This window comes from Carettochelys insculpta, chromosome 3, assembly GCF_033958435.1.
Source record: "Carettochelys insculpta isolate YL-2023 chromosome 3, ASM3395843v1, whole genome shotgun sequence".
Classification (NCBI taxonomy): Eukaryota; Metazoa; Chordata; order Testudines; family Carettochelyidae; genus Carettochelys; species Carettochelys insculpta.
The window spans coordinates 54830683-54854032 of NC_134139.1; the positions used below are offsets into that span (position 1 = coordinate 54830683).

Genomic DNA, 23350 nt, shown 5'->3' on the forward strand with positions numbered 1-23350 from the left:
AAGCATCAGCATAAACCCCACAATGGCATTTCACATTCCAGGGGAATGGAAAACTCACAAGGGAGGGTTTTTAGACATCAGTTGTAAGAATCATGTCACAGCAAGTGAAATGAAGGAACCATTTTCTGTGTTTAAAGCACCTGGTCTGAAATCAATAAGGACCTACTCCTGGTCTCCTTCAGCTGTACACCCCGGAGCTTCTCCTGTGCAAACTCTTCCCAGCAAAGATTTAGTTTCATTCAATAAATTTCATATATTGCATCTATTGTACCTTACAGCTACTTTTGCAATGTCTACGGTTGTCTTTAGTTCAGAACTGGCTCACCAGGGGCATGGAGAACAGGATCTTCACCAAACAGCATTGTAAAACTTTGTTTTACAGATACTGAGTTGGAGGAAAAGAGCAATGTTAATGAAACTGGTCAGTGCCTAAAGAGCTCTGCTCCTAGATGAGTGGAACAGTTTGTGTTTGTGCTAAGTCTGGCAGCTGCTTTTAGGCTCCTTTTTGGAACAGTTTAGGATGGAAATTATTCAACCAGGTGCAGAGTGAAGCTTTTTTCAGCTGGTTGAAAAATTTCACAAAGAACAGCCTCAACAACAAATCAGCTGTTACTCTGATGAATGCTAAGATGCCCATCTGGTGTAGGAACAAACCCCATTCTCTGTAAAAGGAGCTCGTGCTGTGTCACTGATCCATTCATCGTCACTGCAGCACAATCATTAGCTAATAGAAAACATGAAAATTCAAAAAATTGTTGATGGGTTCTTATTTTGAATCCTTTAAAAGAACAGAAGAATATTACCAATTACCTTATGCTTCCAATAATGAGTCTCCCCTCTAACGCTAGGGTATAAAACAGGCAAGGGATGTGTATTTGTAATTTGTTCATAGCTATGATAGCTAAATATCAAATCCAGCTGTTAAGGTCACGCCAGAGTTTAGTCCATAAAAGAGGCAATGCAAACAGGTCATATCCTCCATCATCACATTTGGATAATACGAAAATCTGCAATGTAGGCTCTGGGGTTGCGTCTAGTTTGCTAATTAGGTTTTGTCATAATAAAGAAAGAAATTGACAGCAAGATGCTTTTTTTTCAATAATTGGCTCTGGAAGCAATAAGGGTGCTAAAAGGAAACAGGTTAAAGTTTTAGACATTATTGTATATGTGTTGTTAGCAGGTTCAATTGATGACAGTTACACTTTTTTAAAGTATTTTTTGCAATTTATGTTAAGATTTATGTTTCACTCCTCCTAGGTGATGAAAAGCGAATACTACCCACTGCTGGGATTGGATCTTATTTCAGAATGAACAAGAAACAACCCAGGAACATTTGAGTCCAAGCTAGACAATTAAAAATAAAAAAATTAATGACAAAAAATTATTTACAAAAAACTAAATTTTATGTCCAGATGTATTCGGTCAGTTCCATTTTCTACTAGCATTAGCCATGCTTAACTATAAAAAAGAGTCAGCATCAAAAATTGATAAAAGAGATAAAAAATTCTGTTTCCTCTGTCATACAGAATGAGACAATGCGGTGCCCGTTCATTTTCTCTCTGTGGCTGGCGGACTTTATCCTCTGTTTCAAATTACTCAGTTCAACAAATGCTGAACTGTCAGCAGGAACATTTAAAAGCAAACAAAAAACCTGTCTTGTTACAGACTGGACCAGGGAGGGCTGCTGTGACATAAGAACTTGGAACAGGATCCTCATTTACTTTCTACTGCCTCCTTTTGTTCGGACCTGTCCCTTAAAAGTAGGGCTACAGCTGAAAGGAGATGAAAATGCTTCTGAGCTTTCCACTTACATTTGAAAGCTGATCTGGCTGGCATCATATAGCAACCATCACTCCCACTTATTTTGTCTGGGCTGTGACTTATCAGTCCCTGGGGAAATATTCATTTATATTAGTATACAGCAGTGCTGCCTGACATTGCAGCAGATGTTTGCATCAGCAGGAAAGATGTGACAGGGTGACTTGCTGCCCTGAAATGTAAGACCACACATGGGGGTAGGAGGGAAGGAAGACAATATGAGTGCCCAGAAGCTAAGGACTTAACTAAAATAAGAACATAAGAGGGCTTGCAAACAGCCAGAAATATCATGAGCACAAGCTGAAAGCCCCCCTGGGGATTCCCCCCACGGTGTACCTGGAATAAGCTCAAGAAAGGCCCCTCCCTGCAGCAAATTCTTTCGAAGAACAAGAGGGTGATTCTTCGCTTTACATCCTGTGCCTGCAAGCAGCAGAGACTAGAGTTTAGGCTAAAGCAGAAAATGTTTTGTGACTGAGAGCACAACAGAATATTTTACTAATGAAAACGAGTAAAAGTGCAGATTTTGGTGCTTGTATCCCTCGTGAGATGGGGGACAGTCAGCACTGAAAGAACTTTGAGCTCAACTTCGTAAAACTACCCCTCCATCCCAGGCTTCCAGATCTTACTGTTGTTGAGTCATCCCATCATGCCTAACAGACATGTCATTGCAATCAGATGCCACATGCTGGGCTAGGGAGGAAGTAAGCAAAAACTTTTTCAGGTCAGGTTTTTCCTTTTGCTCAGACTAGAGCTTAAAAAGTCACCAGAGAAGTTTGATATGCTTTTCTTTATTGAACGATTAACTGCTCCAGTAATTCAACTACATTTCCAGCCTTTTAGTACAGAAATCTAATACATCTTATTAGCAGAGAAGTGAAGCCAGAACCCCTGAACATAGATTATCATCAGTTGGAAGTCTCAAGCCACATGGTTGTAGTTACTAAGGAAATATACTCCTCCACAGACACATTTTAAAACAAGTAAGATCCACTTCCCAATGCATTTCCATAGCAGAGAATCGACATAGGTCAGTACTGACCATGAGTTCTGCATGTGAAAATAAACCTACTCATCTTACATTCTTATCCTGTTTCAGTTCAGCATGCTGGTGAAAAGTAACTATTAGACCCAAAGGATACTACAGGATCTAATCTGAATATACCACAGCTCTATTTTATTTTCTATTATATCTGATTCAAGACAAGCTTGCATATCATAGCATAGACCAGATGGAGTTTATAAGTGTCTGAAATTAAAGACTTCTCACAGAGGGGAGTTATTTGACCTTCTCCTTCCCGTGTTCCCCCTTTTCCACTTTTCCCACAAACTGATGAATATCTGCTGCAAGAAGTTCTGGTTCTTCAAAAGCTGCAAAGTGGCCACCTCGGGGCATGAAATTGAAGGAGATGATATTGATGTACTTCTTCTGTGCCCAGGATTGAGGAGTGTGCAGGATTTCATTGGGGAAGGAGGCAATACCTGTAGGCACTCGAACAGGGAGCCTGCAGGGGGAAAAGGAAAAGAATAACTTTGTCCCTCTAGAAATCTTTACGCTTAGATTAGCAATAGCCAGAACCCTGCTGAAACAGGAATTATATTCCCCTTCTACAAATGGAAAAACGAAGGCAGAAGTTAAGTGACATCAGGGTGCAGTCGGCCCCCGAGATATGCGCATTCAAGTTGCATGTATCTTGGGTTAATATCACTCAGAGGAGCAGGGAAACTGACTAGCGCTGCTGTCCTGGTCAGTTTCCTGGCTCTGCAAGTGGAGGGGAACCAGAAGCCAGGCTGCCACCTGTTCCCCAACTCTGCTCCACTGGCTGGAGCCAGGCAACTGACCAGGGCACAAGCCCTGGTCAGTTTCCTGGCTCTCCTAAGTTGGGCAGGAAATCTGACTTATCCAGGGGTTGTGAGAACGCAACCCCTGTGTAAATCTGGGGGTCTACTGTAGTGGGAGAGCTGAGAATAAAACTCAGCTGACATTAAGTCACTGAATTAACCCCTGGAGAGTATCACCTCCAATTTCCAGAAAGACAATGAAATAATGTGGCTACAAAGTTTATGTAAATACAGGACCTGATTCATATAGTTTGTGAAGTACCCTCAGAAGTGGCAGAGATACTTGAACTAATTCACATTAAGAACAAGGGGGAAGGACTGCAAGGCAAAATAAGGAAAGAATAAGTTACAGAATATTTAGAGACAATTGATTTATTCAGAACAGCAGGGCCTTGCAGTGTACTTCAGAAATCAGCTAAAGCAATCTCTGAACTGTTAGCAATTATCTACAAGACCTCTTGGATGACCAGTGAGGTCCCAGAGGACTTCAAATATAAAACCTGCCTTTAAAAAGGGGAACAAAGAAATTATAGGCCAGTTACCCCACTTCAATACTTGGAAAGATATTGGTATAAATTATTAAATAATCAATTGGTATACACCGGAGGATATCAGTGTATTAAGGAATAGCCTGCACAGATTTGTCAAGAACAAAAGACGCCACACCAACTTCATTTCTTCTTTTGGCAGTATTACTGACCAAGTGGAATGGGGCGGGGGGGAGGCTATAGATGTGATGTCTCTTACTTTAATAAGGCTTTCAATGCAGTCCCACGTGGCATGCTCGTAAGTCTACCAGGAAAACACATTCTAGATAATACTATAAGCAGTGTTTTTTTTTGGTGCTGATACTGAGTAGGGGCACATCAGCAGCCCCACCCATGGGCGTGGCTGAGGCCAGGGGCGGGGAGGTGGGGGGGGCTGGCTGAGTACCAGCACTTTTTAAAACATGGGTGTCCAACGTTTTGGCTTGCCTGGGCCGCATTGAGTGAAGAGGAATTGTCTTGGGCCACATATAAAATATAGTTAATGTGTATAAATCACATAATAATGTTAAAAGTTTATGATCTTGTGGGGCCGCATTACTAGCTGTCCAGGGCCGCATGCGGCCCGTGGGCCATGGGTTGGAAATGCCTGTTTTAAAACAAAAAAATGGCATGGGCTAAATGTGGATAAATAGAACACAGTCCTGAGCAGGCAAACAAAAGGAACCTTTTAAGGAAGGGTTTAAAAAACTGAGCACATTTAGTCTTGTGAGAAGACTGAAGGAGGAGCAAATAACTGTCTTCAAAATGTTAAAGACTGTCAGTAAGAGGAAGACAATCATTTTCCATGTCCACTTGAAAGTAGGACAAGATGTAATGAGCAGTTCAGGTTAACTCTTAGGAAACATTGTCTAACTCTAAGGCTGGTCAAGCTCTAAAATAGTTTTCATTGGGAGGTTGCAGAATCCCCATTATTGGAGGTTTTCAAGGGCATGATGGTAAAAACCTTCCAGGGGGTGGTTTTGGTATACTAGGCCCCCGTGTCAGCAAAGGAGTTTGGATTAGATAACTTTGAAGTTCCTTCTAGCCTACATTTTTATAGGAACAAGCATGGAAGTCAAGAGCAAAACTCAGGGCCAGGGGGAAGGGTGGTAAAAGTAACCACTAAATGGAAAACTGATCGAAGTCCACCATTTGTGTGACAGGAATTCAAAGGACTACAACAAACAATGGTGAAGGAGCTGGAGGGAAGGAAGGGAAAGCAAAACTGAATATGGGGAACTTTCCCATGCTTGGTGACATATTAATAGACTATGTATTTGAAGGGTGTAAACAAAAGTGACAAAAAGAAATCACTTAAAATACCCCACAATGCTTTCATTAGGGATAATGGAATGAAGCTGAACACAGTTAAATTTTGGCTGGATGTCAGGAAATATTTCATAGCACTGAGGTTGCTCAACTTGTAGAATATGCGTCCATATAGCATTTAACACCGGACTGCACAAACTACTCAAGAATATACTGTAGGGAACAATTCAGCAGTGGCAGGTAGACTGGAAGCAAATTATGAGTTCAAGAGTGTCTAGTATTTTATTGCATTTATTATAAACCAATGGTAAAATTCTCATAACGGTGTAAAGGACACATGCAAATAGGTGCTGTTCATACCCGGTCAGAAGTTCCTAAGCACTCTAGGCATCTAATTCCCATTTATTTTAATAGGGTGCAGGCATCTCTTCAGCCTGACTATGTATCTGTTTGCATCTCTGGGTGCTCAAATATTGCAAATCTGGCTCTAAGCGGCTTAGGAACCTAAGTTCCATTTTCAAAAGCAACTTAAAGAAGCTGCTTTTTCTAAGGCCAGATCTTCACTAAAAGTTAGGTCAACCTAGCAATGTTTCTCAGGAGTGTGAAAATTCCACAGCCCTGAGCAATATACTTCAACTGACTTAACACCCAATGCAGACAGTGCTCGACTGGCAGAATATTCCACCACTAACCTAGCTACACCCTGTTGAGGAAGTGGATTAACTACAGCAGTGGGAGTCTCTCTTCTATCACTGTAGTGAGCATCTATATTTAAGTGCCACTGCGGCACAGCTGCAGTGTGTCTACTCAAGATTTAGCCAAACATACGAAGGACAGTTAGGCATCTAACTGCCATTGAAAATCATTGTAAATCAGATGCCTAACTCTTATTGGGATCTTTCAAAATGTTACCCTTTAGCACCAAAGAGCCTAAAAACCCTTGACTTTCAAGGAGACAAAGACTTGTACACACACTTAGGTCACTTTTGAAAGTGGAAGGTAAGTTCCTTTGAAAACTTTACCCCAAATCAAAATAAGCAGGATAAAAAAACAGGTGATCAAGGGTTTAAGCTATATAAGTGAATGCTGACTACAAGATTCAGTCAAGATGGCAAATGAAGTCAAATTCATTCACAGAGCTAGGGTCTGAAGTTGTTTGCACACTGTCTCTGTAGAGTGGCTGCCGTGAAGTCCCATATTTCTGAGCCTTCAGTGTTTTTACACAACATATTGTGGCACATTTGGAAAACACAGCAGAAATAAACAAACAGCCTTCTCCAATCCATGAGCAAAATACGTATTGTGATGCAACTTCTCCCCAACAATGCTCCCTAACCCATTGTCTCTGGCCTACGTGAGACTGCAAATTAAAAGAGGAGCACACAAAGAAAGCCTCTTACTTCTCATGTTTCTGCGTACCAATCCCCTTCCCCATATTCTCCTTGTAGAAACGCATTGCAGAAACCATGCAGCCGGGCAACCAATAGAGCATGACATTAGTGAGAAGGTCATCCAGAGAGTACTTCCTGAAAAAGGCCATCCCATAAATGACATCATTGAATGCAGTTTAGTTTAGGGAAGAAGAATAATTTGAAATCTTTTCAGCATGGTATTTACATTCGTTAAAATATAAAAATTAAAGCAAAAACAGCTTAGGAAAAATGGCACTAGCACACTAATTCAGAAAGGAGTTTACTGGAAACAATTCCTCACCCCAACCCTTCACTTCTGCTAGCACAAGTATTTCAGAGCTACCCCAATCATTTTTAGCATTGCCCTTTTCTGCTAACCCAAATATATTAGCACGCCCTTTTCCTGCTAGCTTGAGTATTTAGGGATCACATGAACATGTATGTAAACCCTAACACATCCTTGCAAAAGGCCCAAACGTTAAAGAAAAAAAAACACTTCAATAAACACTGTCAAAAGCAGCAAAGAACTAGCACCACCTATTTTGAAGAACAGAAGAGCATTCTGGGCATCTTGTACCATCATTATTCATGAATCCTAACACTGCCATATGCTTTCAATAAAAAAAAGCAGTGACAAAACATCACAAACTTGGCCAACCTTTGCTGTGAATATATGTTTCATACCCCACAGAAAGCAGTCAGACAGGAGACACATCGAAATAATTTTCGTTGGCCTTTTCCTAATGTGCATGCTGGTTCCGTGTCAGCCAGGTAGCTCAGCAAACTTTAGGGCTTCTTTAGAATCTCTCACAGATTTCTACCCCAAGCCAAGACCGACCTACTGGCAGCAAATTAAGTATGCATTTTTATGACAATAACAATTTGATAAAAATTTGCATTATACTGAATCAGAAATGGTATTTTGTGAGCAAAATCTTTGGCCTTTGGTGTAAAACAGATTCCTGCTCCTGCCACTTTCTGTGACATTTTCTCTACGGCATTTCAAATGCGATATTAGTACCAATGAGAGGTGTCAGAATGACAGCTCTGAAAACTAAAATCCTCTGCTCATCCACAAAACAAGATGCTGCCTGGGCAATGGCAGGACAAGTTTATTTCATACACCATCAGTGTTCCTCTACCACGGCCTGGAGGGATCAAAGATACATATAAGGATGTAGTATCATTTTCAGGTCTCTTCTGTTATTACTGACTCAAGTATAATTTTGTGGTATTGTGGCCATACAGTTTCCCTGCAGGATAGCAGGGAAACAAAATTACCTCAGCAGAGCTTTGTTTGAGGAACTAATGTGATCTACACATAAGTCTGAGCTGAGTGACCTTATCTAGACTAGAGCAAGAGGCTGATGGTGAGTCAGAGGAAGAAGTTGTTCCCACCTTTCCAGTCCTCCATCCTCCAGTTTCTGGAATTCATTATCGGTCCATGTAGAAAACTTCTCCAGGATGTATGCAGCCAGCCCCACAGGAGAGTCATTCAGGCCACAGCCTGGCAAAGAGAAGAAGTAAAAATAAGTCTGGCATTCCCTGCTATTAATTGCAAAATGCATCAAAAGCTCTCTCATATAGGACACAACAGTTACAGCTGTTGAACAGTCTGGTGAGGGGGTGGATTTTTTTTAAGCTATCATGAAGAGAACAAGTCAAAACCTATTATTGTCTTATCATAAACATGCTAATAGACTCAGCATTACACAGATACCATATGTATTTAAAATTAAGTGTAAGAGTTGTATTTCTAATGGCTTTTTCTGCAAGCTAATAAGATTAAGCTTAACGTGCCCAGTAAGATTTGTTTCCATTATTAACTGAAAGCTTCTGTCAAATACTAAGCCTATTATTGGGACAGATTCTGCTTGCATTAAGGGCTATTTGCACGAAAAGAAGACAAGCAGGACTTATTGCAGTGTATCAAACAGATCAAACTCTTTTTAGGGACTACTGTCTTGTACTACGAATACCCAATGCCTTAGAGTTTGCTTTTCATCATTTCCACTCTTATCTGTGATATGTGAAGCCTAACATTTTGCAGCTTCACACATGCCCAATTCTGGCTTCCAAAGGATGATACTGAAATGGAGAATGAGCATCTGTAAAGTCCCTTCCAAACTCATGGGGTGCACTTTCGGTTCCTGTAAGAAATTAGGCTAGAGACAATTTTTGTTTAAACGTGATTTTTATGACCTGGCCTACTGCTGTGATCTTACAAGGATCACTGCATGAGGTTAGCAAAGTTTCAACCATTAGGAGACTGAGGCTTGAAAAAAAAAATCAAGCTACCAAGTTATGCTATAACAGTATTTTGCCTGAACACAATATCACAGCGAGGTGGGAGGAGTAGATAAGTATCTCCATTTCCCAAATGGGGAAAACTGAGACAGTGCCTCCATTGGAGTAAAGGACAATTGTTCTCTGACACGCACTTGAAATGCAACTTCCATGCACATCCCAAAGTTCTTCAGTGAACTGCTATGAGCCAAAAATCAGTGCATGTGTCTCCAAGAATTTGTAAGCGTAAACTCTGATCCATGCAGGCAAATTTAATTAAGTGCCAATGTGGGTAAAATACAATAGCACAAACAGTGCACTGTCAACTGATAGTCAGATGGCAGCTTACTCAGCTAGCAAAGCCTCCTAGTTCACTGGCTGAGAATCCCTGCTTTGCCCCCACCATGCCCTCCCAGCAGCATACACTTTTCATCAGAAATCCCAATGAGCCCTGGTTTCCATGCTGTTCTTTCCCCCTAAGGAATGCTTCACATGCCAACTCTATAGGCATCCAGCAGGCAATCTAGTCTCTGCCATGCTCTCTCCCTCCCCTCAATATGCTTCTTTCCCCCAAGATTCCAGTAATGCCCCTACCTCCAGCTCTGCAACTCCTGAGCTGTCAAATTACCCATGCTTCACCAGCTGAAAGTTCCACTCTGACAAATCACAGATGATTTGTAGGAGCAAGACTCCCAGCCAGCAAAACCCCAGTAGAGAAACAGAGCTGGCAACTATATGCTGCCAGTCGATCAGCTATCCTTAATCATAATTTAATTAGTGACTTAACTATAACTCAGGTTACGTTGCAAATATTAATGTATTATGCAAAGTCTGTACTATGAGAAGTATACGCACAGGTTATGATGTTTGTCTTTTTCTGTACATATATTTTAATAATTACATTTAAATTAAAAAGGTTACTGGACAAAAGAATTTAAATAGTGACTAGGAACTTTCTGAAAACACCATTTGTGAAAGTAAGCCAGAGCTTTTTTCCAAGCACTGTGGACTCAGTCTGAGGTAATCATTTCGATTACATACAGCAGCATTCCTTAAAAAGAGCTGGTACTGTTCAATATAATTTCTATGGCCATTTTTTTTAAAAAAGCATTACAATATTTTTAGCACAAGTGCTATTCACTCAGTCTCCTGTAATTTAATTAAATACAGCTAAGAAAGCTAAACGTTTTATTCTACCTCCTAGAGACAATTATCAGTTACAAAAGGTGCTTTTAAATGGAAGCACTTAGGGTGGGATTCACAACAACGGCTTAAGCATCTAATTGCCACTTCAGGCACCTAAGTCCACTGCCATTCACAAAACCCAATTAGCTCCTGCCTAACCTTGTAGGCTTCTATATTTCCACCACGAAGGTCATCAAGGAACCTACATCTCACCATGTGCACAGCTGTCCAAGTTTTGACAGTGCTCAGCACCTACCATGTCCAAACCCAAGCAGGATTCACTAACAGGGCATCCCCTGCTTACCTTGACTTCAGGGCCTGATCCTGTGGATGAGACCTGCGCACATTTTTAATCCACGCAAAAGATACAAGAGGAGGCACCGCTGCCCCTTTTCTCCCATGGAACATTTAGCTCTGGGGTCAAAGCACTCATTGAGGATGTGGGACCTGCCTCTGCCTGATGTGGAACAAGGACTTAAACCTGGGTTTCTTATCACCAAAGAGATTGTCCTAAATACTGGGCTAGGGAATATTCTGGACAGGTCTCAATCTCTCCTGTTGAAGCTGTTCCACTGGGTGAGCACTGCAGCTTTTAAAATTTCCCACTCCTAGGACAAGTATACACTAGACCTTAAAGACGATCCTAGATATGCAATTCCAGCTACAGCAATTGCATAGCTGGAATTGATGTATCTAGGATCGACTTACCTAGCTGTCCTCACTGAGAGGCTCCGGAAAGACTCTCCCGTTAACCTCCCTTATCCCTCGCGAGAATGAGGAATACAGGGGTCAACTATTGTCCCCGATAGTTCAGTTTCCTGCATCCCCCACTAGGCACCCAAAATCAAATCCCAGAAGATCGATTCTAACTGGGTTGACCTCCCGGTAAGTGTAGATGTACCCTCAATGCCTGAACATTTATCAAAGTAGCCTAGTAATCTGAATGAATTAGACAGTCTATGAGGAATAACACATTGGTATAAGAATAAATGTGGCTTTTTTCAGTATCAGTTGTAGCCTCAGTTTTATACCCAATGCATTCTCTGTTGAGAGATTACATCTTTACTGGGAATGTGGTGGTAAGAATGTAACCCCCACAACATCATAGTAAAATTGGTAAGTTTTAATGGCTACGTAGCAATGCATTAGTTATATAAACTGAAAACATACTGACAGATCTTAGAGAGCATCAGGCACACAACCGCATGCCCAATTCTTACTTGAAAGTTACTTCTTTCGGCAAGTAAAAGGGCTAGCTAGCTGCAAAGCTGGCCATCTGTGCACCTAAACAGTTGATAAGCATGCAAAGAATAGGCGCATGTATTTTGGAAACGCAAAACCTCCAGTATTTCCCAACCCCGTACAAACACTGATTTTTTGTGCCTTTTCAGAAATGTGCTCTGTACTTAAGAAAACAAAAATGTAACAGCTCAAAGTGCAATTTTCCCTGTCATCATAGGTAGCTGTGGAGTAGAGCCTTGCATGGTACTATTTTTTTAATCCTGGTCATATCCAGCCCCACAGAACCCACTCCCACCTGCTTCTTTATTGTTTCATGGTTTTTTATCCAGCTCCTTCCCACAAAAAAATACTTAGATCCCTCAAACCCTGCGAGACAAATTTCCCCAGGCTACCTAAAAAAATAACCTCCCCATGACTGGTTAAAATATTACATATAGAAATCGAATTCAGACACAATTTTTACCATTAAAATAATAAAACATGCAAAAATACTTTTCTCCTGTTATAAAAGACTCTTCTTATCTCTTGCTTAAATTTTAAGTATTAAAAGCTTTAAAATGTTTTCCCACATATTACCACAGTCTGTGGGTTGGGGGTTTTTTTTTTTTTGGGTCCACCCAAACCTGCCGCAATCAAGTATATTTTACCCACTGCCGCTAGTAAGCAGAATCCCAGTTCTGCTGCAGGGCTCTGTGGTGGAGTTTTAGAGTAGTAAGTCTTTTTACCAACAGTGTCAGGCTTTGTGGCTTGTATATGAGCATAGCCACTTTCCATCAACATCTTATAGAGTCCCTTTTTCAAGAAAGGAAACAGCCGCCTGACATCTTCATCCTGGAAACCAAAGAGTCCTGGGAAATAACGTCCCAACAGGATGGACAGCAGCTGGGCAAATTTCATTCTCGTAACTGAAGCCATATTTAAGTGAAGGCCTTTCACGTGGCTAAACACAATAAAAAATACAAATTAACAAAAACAGCACTTGGCAACTTATTTGAACTCATAAATAGAAGGCATCAGATGCACTTTATTTAGTGCCAATCATACAGTTCTGTTGTGGCTCAAACCACGGTGACGCGCTTTCCCAACCTTTCAGGTTCAGGCTGCACAATGGGTATACAGCTGGATCACTTTCACAGGAGTGAGTCCACTGGAGGGAAGAGTTCAAATGCCTCTTTTGTTACATGTGCTAGGTGGGTCCCTTGCTAGACTGGATTTGCAGCCATGCCAAAAGTGCCATAGCACTGGCCATACTTGAACAGAAACGGTGACCTAGGTCAGGACCAGGGGTAGGGCACCACAGGGGAAAATTAAATGCTGCCCTGCTAAAAGGAAGTCAGGAGACTCTCGCATGCACAAGCATTAAATGCACTATTTACAGGATACTCACTTGGGAGCTATCTGGGCCAGATTAGTACAGATCAGCCAGCCCCAGTCACCACCCTGAGCATAGAACTCCTGGAATCCCAGCCTGAGCATCAGTTTATAAAATATGCAGGCAGCACTCATAGAATTAAAGCCTGTGAAGAGAAAAAGGCACCAAGGTGTTACTAACAGTTTTCCCTCACCTAGATTTCCCCCAGTAAGAGTGTTCCACAGGGGCTCCCTTTAAGGCAAGGATTTTCGGCCACTGAGCAGAAGCCAGAGGGGAGAGAACCCAACCCATTTCCTAATTGTCACCCTTCCTCAAGCACTGCTCTGCCACAGGGTTGGTGGTCTCCCCAGAGACTATAATACTGGTCTAACTAGCCCCTATTGGATATTCTTGAGCAATGCCACTGCAAAGTGTTCCCAAAAGGAAAAGATAACTTCAAACTAACCAGAACTGGAAATTTCAAATGCTCGGTGGTGATACAGTGTTCCACTGCCAAGCCTTGGGTCATTTCCAGATTATGTACACTCTGTGTTGGTCCTCAAAGTTGGTGCTAACATAAACTACACATAAATATATTATTGGAGAAGCTGCCCAGCTAAGACCACATAAACTTTCCTTTCCTCCTACTTCTTCCCCAAGCCCACTGCATTAGTACTGTGTGCTCTACTTGACAAAAGACAGTGTCCCTGTCACAAAGCACAGCAGACAAACTGCTTCAAGAGATAGAGCTGATACACCTAGCCTTTCTGGCCTGTATTCCCCGACTCAGAGGCTTCATGGCACTGACCTAACACAAAGTCATTTAATTCTGCTTTCCTCCTCCAAGTGTTATTCTTATCTTTAGGATATGAAAGCCCATTGAAACCAGTCTCTTCTTTCTATATTTTTGCAGTGATGTTAACAAAATATATTTTAAAACAATGTCTTAGTTGCATTATCCTTTAAATGCCTTATGTTTATTTTTCACCATTTCTGCTGCTTGCTCACTTTTTGTTCTTAAGTCAGCTTCACTAAAGACAGTGGATAGAACAGTTACAACTAAAAAAACCCACCATTTGTGAGGGAAGGGGTTGTTTGTGGTTTTCATTTCCTCTATGAGGTTTATCTTATTAACTTTTACAAACCCCTTTCTGTTTTAAATTAATATCTATACATTGTCCCTAAAATCAAGTCATTTGACAATCGCATCAGTTTCTCCACATCACATAACTGCTTTATAGCTGTAAAGAAATTATTTAATTTCAATATTAACATTATCTCTTACTCTGCAGGGAACATGAAATTTCTATGTCACTAAGGATTACTTTACCCCAAGGAGGCTGTACACTGTATCGATAGCATTTCTAATCTACTCACAAAATACCTTTTTTGTGTGATGCTTCTGAGAAGCCATAGCCAGGAATTGATGGACAAATGACCTCAAAAATATGTTCATCACTCAGGCCATGGCTAGCAGGGTCCGTCAAGAGAGGGATAATCTTGTAAAACTCATAAACTGAGCCAGGCCAACCATGAACCATTAATAATGGCTTTGCAGAGCAGCCCTCAGGCAAGGTGGAAGGTTTTACATGAACGAAATGGACATCAAGGCCTGTAAAAATAAATGAATAATTAAATAAAATAGGCAAAAACGTGCTTCTGAGACCAACAGAGAACAGAGAGTTACAAATAAATTTGTTCATAAAGTGTGTCTGGTGACTGCAAAAACTGTAGTTATAAAGGGCACTCTTCACGGCCATAGAGCCTTCTATCTAAGGATCTCAAAGTGCTTTACAAATGTCAATTAAACCTCACAAAAGCCAACTGAGGAAGGCAAATATTACTCCCAACACATTGCCAAAATGAAGCACAGAAGGTAAGTGATTCATCAAAAATCAGACGAGTTATTGGCAGGAGTGGAACCCAGAGTCTGATCTGTATACATTTAAACTTGATTTTTATTATGCTCTCCTTCCTAATTTAAAATCAGTTATTCACAGGAAAATTATATCTTCTAGTACATTTCTCAGGGGATCCTGCCCTGGTCTTCTTCTAGTCTAACTTTTACACTATAAGTCCTTTTTCGCTCAGTGTCTCTTTGCTGGATGCTACACAATATAAAAGTACACTGTCAGCACTTAAATAAAAGCTCCAAATTCTAAACACTACATGACCCTGTCTCAACTGGACACATCCAGGCTCTCTCTTACGGTCAGTTGCTCCATTTCTAACAAATGAAAAAAGGCATCATCTTAAGCTTGAATTTTGGTTTCATATATTTCTTACTACGGGACAATTGTCTGCTTTGCCCTGAATCTAAACCTTGGACTCCAAAAGTACACAAACATATAAAGCTTTGAAATGCTCCATTCCATTAGGCAATAACTGATAAATCTCAAAATGTCCTCAGTCTCTTCCAAGAGACAATAAACTAGCCTGCCTACCAAGTGCCAGAAGTGCTGTAGCAGTGGTGTACTTTCACTGATATTACCAATGGAGGGCAAGTCCGTGTAGTCTGGCCACTAAGGCCGTGTCTACACTAACCCAAAACTTTGAAATGGCCATTTCGAAGTTTACTAATGAAGCGCTGAAATACATATTCAGCGCCTCATTAGCATGCGGGCGGCCGTGGCACTTCGAAATTGATGAGGCTCGCCACCGCGCGGCTCGTCCAGACGGGGCTCCTTTTCGAAAGGACCCCGCCTACTTCGAAATCCCCTTATTCCCATCTGCTCATAGGAATAAGGGGACTTCAAAGCAGGCGGCATCCTTTCGAAAGGAGCCCCATCTGGATGAGCCGCGTCAATTTCAAAGTGCCGTGGCTGCCCGCATGCTAATGAGGCACTGAATATGTATTTCAGCACTTCATTAGTAAACTTCGAAATGGCCATTTGCATGGCCATTTTGAAGTTTTGGCCTAGTGTAGACATAGCCTAACATTTTTAACAGTGTGGCACCCACACATACTCAGAGGTAAATTTAGATGAGATGGTAATAACCTTTGAGACGTCAACAGTACCACTCCCACCACAGCTATTACTGTTGTTACAACCATAGTGGGAGACATCACTGCATTTCTCACTGTGGATGCAGCCATTCTTGGGATTTAATATAGCACCAAGATTTGGGTTTCTAGGTGTCACTTCTTCTAATTGTAATGGATTCACCAAACTCCTTGTACAAAGTAGTTTATAACAGTCCTCCATTAAAGTGCAAAGCCTGATCCTACAAATCTTACTCACGTGTAGCACTCTGATCTTAATGGGGATTCCTCAATACCTTTATTTCGTGACATCAGAACATCCCCTCCCCTCAGGAAAGATTTGCTAACAACAGCACCAATCAGCACCATGCATCAGTATCTGCTGAAGTTTTCATGATAAACCTCTCAGAAAAAGGCTTTATAACTGGCCAGTTTTAAAAGGGTCTGAAATTACTCCAACAAGTTATATGTGATCTTAAATTTTATCACATGCTCTTTTAGAGCACAGCCACGCACCCTCAATCTTGGTTTTGAATTGTGGGAATTTGTTGAGAACTTCCATTTGCTTCTTCCAGTTGAACTCATTTCTCCAGTAGGAGACGACCTTCCGGAGATAAATGGAGTTAAATCCATATTGGAAGTAACTGTTCTCCAGTGGCTCAGTGAATCGAGCCTGATCAAGTCTTCTAAATAAATCCTAGAGTAAACAAGATGAAACAGAGGTAAAAGGATAAGAAGACAGAGATATTATAGATCCTATGTGTTTTATTTGGCACCTTGCCTAATTTATTTCCATGCAAAATAGCAACTGTAGTGAAAATAAAACCTCCTGTGATACTTGTGTATTTTAATGCTTTGCTAATGTACCTATAGCTCTGTGGATGCCCTCTACCCCCAACACTCATTCAGGCCTTGCTCTTTCTCTCCTGACTGTAGCATACATGTCGCACTGTCTTAGCTATCCTCGTTCAGTCAGGTCACAGGGGAAGAGAACAGTCTTTTTCTAGCATCCAATTGGCAAGAAATCAAAGATCCTTCTATAGAGTGTCTGGTTCCTGTTTTGTGTCATGCTGACACCACCCTTGTTCAATTTACTTGGGTACTGAATAAAGTGCTGTAGGGTGGGATTTAAAAACTACCAGAAGTGACTTAGGAACACAATTCCCTTTGCCCTTCCATGACACTTTTGCTCCATGTTGCTTAGGTCCTTTTGAAAATCCCACCCTTGGAGCCAAGCCTTGCAAACCTTCCACACTTGGATCATAAACAATCCCTTTCTCTTAGACCACTGCCTCTGTGAGCTGGACATTTTCTCAGGAGACTTCTTTTGTTGGATTTGTCTAGTCCACAAAAGTGATCCTCCTCCTGTGTCTTTGGGCCTCATGTATAGTGCTGCAGATATGGTACACTCAGCAAATAATCACTCAACAGAGACAAGCAGCCTGTATGAAGCAAAAGACTTTTCATACTGGCAGTTCTGTGGGTTTTGACCTAGGGAGTTAGAAAATTTTCTGATGTCAATGTACATGGATAACTCCTACTGCAGCTAAAAGGAGTGATACATACACACTCACAGCAGGGTTAGGCTTTGCCTAGACAAGGATTTGAAGTTTTGATGTTAGCTAAAATGTTTTTTAAAGTCTAGGGTAGACAAGGAAGTATATGCAGTCGACTCCCGAGTTATGCAAGGGTCCTGTTCCACTCACCCTTGCATAACCCAGATTTCGTGTAAGTGGAGGTCTGGCTTTTTCCCTGGCGGAACACATGTTCTGCAGCTGGGGAAGCAGCAGAAAAGTAAGTCCTGGTGAGGGGGCAGTTGGGGAGATTAAGCCTGGTGGTGGGTTGGGGCCATGGGAGGCAGGTGCGGGGGGATAAACCTAGGTTGGGTGAGGGCTACAGGGGGGCGAGGGGTGGAGTTGAGCCAGAACTGTGCACGGGGGTGGTGAGACGGAGCCCTGCTTGAGTGATGAGCTGGGCTGCAGGGAGTTTGAACCAGGTCCACATGCGGGGGGCTTGAACTGGAGCGTGGGCGGCATTTGAGCCAGAGCCATGTGTGAGGGGTGATGAGCCAGAGCCACAGCTGGGCACAAGGATGGGGGATGAGCTGGAACCATGCATGTGTGGTGAGCCAGCAGGGGGGTTGAACTGGGGCTGGGGAGGTTGAGCCGGGGTCATGCCTGAGGGATGAGCAGGAGCTATGCGTGGGTGGCGAGCAGAGCTGGGGAGGGGAGAGGGGGGGGCTTAGCCAGGGGTTTGAGCCAGGGCCGGGGGGAGTGAGTTAAGCGCAAATGGAAATTGCTCTACAAGGTTTACTGTAGGAATCGGGGTCAGCCACGTAAGAGCAGGATCGCATACTCTGGGGCTGCGTACTCCGAGACCTTATTGTACTTTAGAACATACTAAACTGGCCAAGTGTAATTTTAGGTTTTCTCTAATCTTTAGCTCAACCAGGTGTTCTTCAGCCATTACTAGCTGTTCAAGATGAAGTGACTTGTCTCTCCTAGATTTATATAAAATGTCTTAGCTAACATGCTAATGTCACATCTTTAAATCCCAGTTAAGACAAGAGCTTATTTATGCTCAACCAATACAACTTATTATCATTGTTATTTTTGATAGCTTTTATATAAGGCAAAACTGTGTAGTTAATTTAGAGGCAACACTCAAGTTAACATCTACCAACAATTTTACCATGCAGGGGAAAGTTTAAGAGAGGCCACCTTCTATTTAAACCAGAAGTGAAAGAAGTTAAGAATTATAGAAGCCATGACCAATAAAAGAAACAGAAACCTGTAAAAGGAACAGTAAGGAAAACCCCATTTTGTGCATATTTGAATAATCACTCCAAGCAACCCTATAAAGTGTCAAGTTTCCCAAATATGTACATACATGTACATGTACAAGCAAAATCTATCACTGGTAAGATTCCACCACCTACCCACTTCCACTGTACTGTATTCATTACCATGGTATCAGTGCTTTAATGCCAAGGCGGGCCAGTCATCCTATAAAAGACTTTAACTAACATTTTTAAGAGCTGTGCTGTTCTTTACTTGTAGCCAAGTGGCACTTAAGAAGGTGAGAAATTCTTATCTGTTTCTGAAATGTGAAAATTATAAAGACACTTCCCTAATCTGTCTTTTATAATCTAGAGTCTCAACAATTAGTCTGAAGGAGGAACAAACACAGCAGCACAGAGTTGAATGATCACTAAAACAAAATCAAACCCCACAAAGTAGGTTTATATGCTAACAGGATAGCAGCTAGCTCGGAACAAAACAAAACATTGGGATACAAAAGTCTACTTATCTATTGTTACTTTTGCGAGCCCAGGAAAGCCCTTTGCTATTAAGATCTGTGCATTAAACCTCAATTTCATGTCTATAAATATCCATAAATTTCTTGTCTAGTTCTATTTCATGTCTATAACTTTTAGTTACCAGTTTAATTTGAAATCACTCCAAAATAAATCATGCACTTGTTCTGCCATTTCATAGTCTCCTCTTTCCAGGAGAGAAGTTTTCTTACATTCAGCTCTGCTTCGGTGGTTTCCACCTTAAATGGGCGAATAGCTGTATCTTCTTCAGAGTCAGGTTTCTGCCCTTTGCCCCACCATCCCTCCTCAATGGATAAAGTCTCCTCCTTCTTTCTGGAAAGGAGTAGATAGACGATGGTCCCCAAGGCCAGTGTTAGGAATATTTCAAGCAACATAATGACTGCAAGAGAAAAAGTCCAACCTTGTTAACGGATTGGAGGCATGCCACATAAAATTTTCAAAAGAATTTAAGTAATTTAGAAGCCGAAGTTCCACTTTCAAAATTAATGTAAGTGGCTAAAAGCCCATCAATGCTGCTATGTTATAACATGGGAGATACCACGGCTATATTATCAGATTGCTGTAATTTGTGGTCACTACTGACCTGTACAAAAATATTACTAGTCACTTGTACCTCCCAGTCTCTCCTTGAAAATTCATGGAATGCATATATAACAAGGAGTCAAATCCTTGCACAGACTCAGTATTAATTTATTATTATTATAATTATTACTATTATTTAGCATTTTAAACTAGTAAAGAACACTGAAGCAGGCAATCTTGTCCTTGAATGCTGCTGGGAGAAAAACTAAGTTATTGTACATTTACTATACCCCTTCCCAGACTACAACAGTGTAAAAGGCAGACTGAGGTTGAAGTGTTCAGAAGGCTTCCCCCAACTTTTGCTTTCCTGTGTACTCTCCAAAAAAGTACATAGACTCCACAATCCAAAACACTTCCCCAAATGATGAAATATTGCCAAAGCAAAACCACCATTGTTTCACTCATTTTAATGCCATAATCCTGGGTTCAGGCTCATTGTACCTTTTTAAGAACACTAGAGACAGAATAATAAAAAAGGCAAACAATTCCATTTGGATCATTGTCAGCTACTTTTTGCCTCAGGAAAAAAATATCTGCAAACCAGCTTTTCTTTAATATTAATGTTTCTGAGCAACTTTTTGAACACAAGAAATGTGTGTCCAGTGATTTGGTTTCTCTTTTTGTTTTTTAAAAATATGTTACATTTGAAAGATCCATCATGCTTGGGGGATTATTGTTAAAATATTAATTATTTCAAAATTGTTCTGCAAGGCAGACATTGTCTATGACACATAATATTCCATACTCTCTCCAGAGCTTGAAGGGTTTCTGTCGTAGTTGTTGCTGTTGTTACACAGAGTAATTTGATCATCTGAAATTGCTCTTGGGGATAAATAAAATATTTACTGCAAATGCTGGGCCACATTCATCCCTGAAGCTAAACATGAACTATAATATCGAATAGTAACAGAGAGGAAGCCGTGCTAGTCTGTACACTATCAAAACAAAAAGCAGTCAAGTAGCACTTTAAAGGCTAGCAAAATAGTTTATTAGGTGAGCTTTCGTGGGACAGACCCACTTCTTCAGACCATAGCCAGACCAGAGTCTATATTCTTTGAGGAAGTGCTAATTTCTCTTAGCTACACTCTTCATATCTCTAATCCAGACTCTTCCTAAATTTGCACACAAATCTTGGATTACATTACAAGCAAAAAAGGATCAGAGGAGTAGCCATGTTAGTTAGTCTGTGTCCGCAAAACCAACGAAGTCCTGTGACACCTTATAGACTAACAGATCTTTTTGGGGCATAAGCTTTCATGGGCAAAGACTCACTTTGTCAAATGCATGATATGCATCTGATGAACTGGGTCTTTGCCCACGAAAGTTTACACTCCAAAAAAGTCTGCTAGTATATAAAGTAAAAAATTGTAGTTTGCCAGCTTCAGCTTTTCAGAGTGGAAGTTTGTACCCATAAAAACCATCCAATTTTGGCCCGGTCTCCACTAGAGGAGAAAATCAACTTAAGATAAACAAATCCAGATATGAGAATTGTGTAGCTGGAGTCAACGTCTCTTAAATCGATTTTTGTCACTGCCCCCACAACACGAGGTCAATGGGAGAAACTCTCCCACTGACTTCTTTTACTTCTCGCAACTGTGAGGAGTACTGAAGTCAACTGCAGCTCCCTGATCATTTGATTTAGCACAGCCCCACTAGGCGAGCTAAATTGAACTCCGGAAGACCGACAACCAGCATGTGCATCTTCCCAGAAGTGTAGATGTAGTAGTCTTCAAGAGCAATCAGCTTAGGAGTAACATAGCAGTGGAACTCCATGTCATAACCAAAGGGCCATTTAAAACCTTCGAAGAACTTGTAGGGGCTTATAAATATTTATTTAACAGATTTATTTGCTATATAACAGATTATGAAACAGAAGCACAGAAAAATGAAGCAACTTAACCCAGGTCAGTCCACAATTCAGATATGGGTTCTAGTCTGGTCAACACAGGAATCTGTATGGAGCCATCACAATAATTACTGAGCATTTCACAAAAGTTTAAAAACAAAATCTCTCTCTCCTCCTCTTCAATTCCACCTGTGGGGTTAAAAACTTGGAAGAGAGTTACACTATTTTTAATTGTGTGGGTGGATTCTGTGTCTGTGCAGGAGCCCATGAAGAGCATGCTACAGAAAAGCCAATTTAAAAACATTCATTGTGCAATTCATTCCAAATTCAGTGAGGTAAGACGTTATTTTGATCTTACCCAGTAAGGAGCTCCATAAAGCACCTTCAGACCTCTGAAAGTTTCTGTTCCTGGTATCAGCTAAATGTAGCAGTCATGGGAGGTACTGGTTATAACATAAGAGGTCACTGCTCCGGTAGCAAAGGCCCATCAGGACAGACCTTTGGTGGCTCTCCGTATGCAGTCTCCACTTCTCTGTCCCCTTGGAAGTGTGTATAAAATTTTCAGTCAATGTGCTATATATGAACACCGGGGCCCCAACCCCCAGTTATGTTCTGCATGTTTCTTGATTGCTGCACTTGAGCATGGCTGATAAGGCAAAATGGTACAGAGAAGTTCTGGACTGTACTGTCTTGTAATGACCTCCAAAAAAGCACTCTGTTAGTAGGAAATTGCTATAGCCCAGTGTACTCCCCCTGCCACCTCAAGCTTCCTGGAACGGGTGACGGTAACCAGAAGCAGATAGTATCAAGTCAACTAAACCAGCTTTACACCATTTGCAGATTCCTCCATTTGATTCTCAAGCCAGTTCTTTAAAGATGCTTTGTGCCACTGAAGTAGGACAAAGCATCCTCAGCAAAGCTGAGAATCTGGCCCAGAACTCTTTTCTCGATTATCTAAACCAGGGGCAGGCAAAATATGGCCTGCAGGCTAGATCCAATCTGCCAAGCCTTTGGATCTGGCCCACAGGCTGCCTTGACGGGATCCTCAGGTAGGCTCCCTTGCCTGCCCCAGTCCCAGGCTGCTCAAAGCAGCTGGCTGTTCCCTATGACTTATCACTGAATTTCTATTACTTATGTTTGTTGCAGTAGTACCTATTGCCAGTCAAGAACAGAGCTCCACTGTCCTAACTACCATACATACACAAAATAAGCAACAGTCCTTGCCCTAATTACCAGCTAAGTAAACAAAGGACAGCAAAAAGGAATAAACCATACAAGTGGAGTGAACAATGTGATAGTTACAAACATGATATTAGTTCCACAACTTTTTTTTGGTTTTAGTGCTTTTGTTTAGGTAGTGTTCCTACAAATCATATCCAAGCAATGACTTACACACATTCTGCTCTACCCAGCCTTATTCAATTGTTTCTTCATTCCTTGGACATGTTGGGAAGCATTAACTAAGCAAGTATTAATGATTAGCATAACTAAATGGTTTCCAATGACCCTTGCAAAGATCAGGAAGCAAAGCAAGTCTTGGTTTCTAATTTTAACTGAACCATTTTCTTACTTGGACTCAGCAAAGATTTCAATTACCTTACATATTACAAGGACACTTTCCCCACCTTTCATATTCATTGTGATCCCAGGAAGCTCACTTAATAGACACTTGG

The 23350-nt window shown here is 41.2% G+C and overlaps 1 protein-coding gene across 2 annotated transcripts in view; it reads right to left on the bottom strand.

Annotated features, from left to right (window-relative positions):
- Nucleotides 1–2586: 2586 nt before the first annotated feature.
- Nucleotides 2587–23350, bottom strand: part of EPHX1 (epoxide hydrolase 1) — a 44207-nt gene continuing 23443 nt past the window's right edge. Inside the window, exons 1-9 of one of the 2 annotated variants that reach the window (XM_074989880.1) lie at nt 22036–22187; nt 19441–19628; nt 16429–16609; nt 14314–14541; nt 12966–13095; nt 12304–12518; nt 8264–8372; nt 6854–6979; nt 2587–3320 (exon numbers count right to left, since the gene is read on the bottom strand). In XM_074989880.1, the coding sequence (XP_074845981.1) occupies nt 3095–3320; nt 6854–6979; nt 8264–8372; nt 12304–12518; nt 12966–13095; nt 14314–14541; nt 16429–16609; nt 19441–19623 (1398 nt within the window). In that variant the 5' untranslated portion in view covers nt 19624–19628; nt 22036–22187 and the 3' untranslated portion in view covers nt 2587–3094. Of the gene's footprint in view, nt 3321–6853; nt 6980–8263; nt 8373–12303; nt 12519–12965; nt 13096–14313; nt 14542–16428; nt 16610–19440; nt 19629–22035; nt 22188–23350 lie in introns of those variants that run through there. The other variant, XM_074989879.1, reaches the window with a different exon arrangement.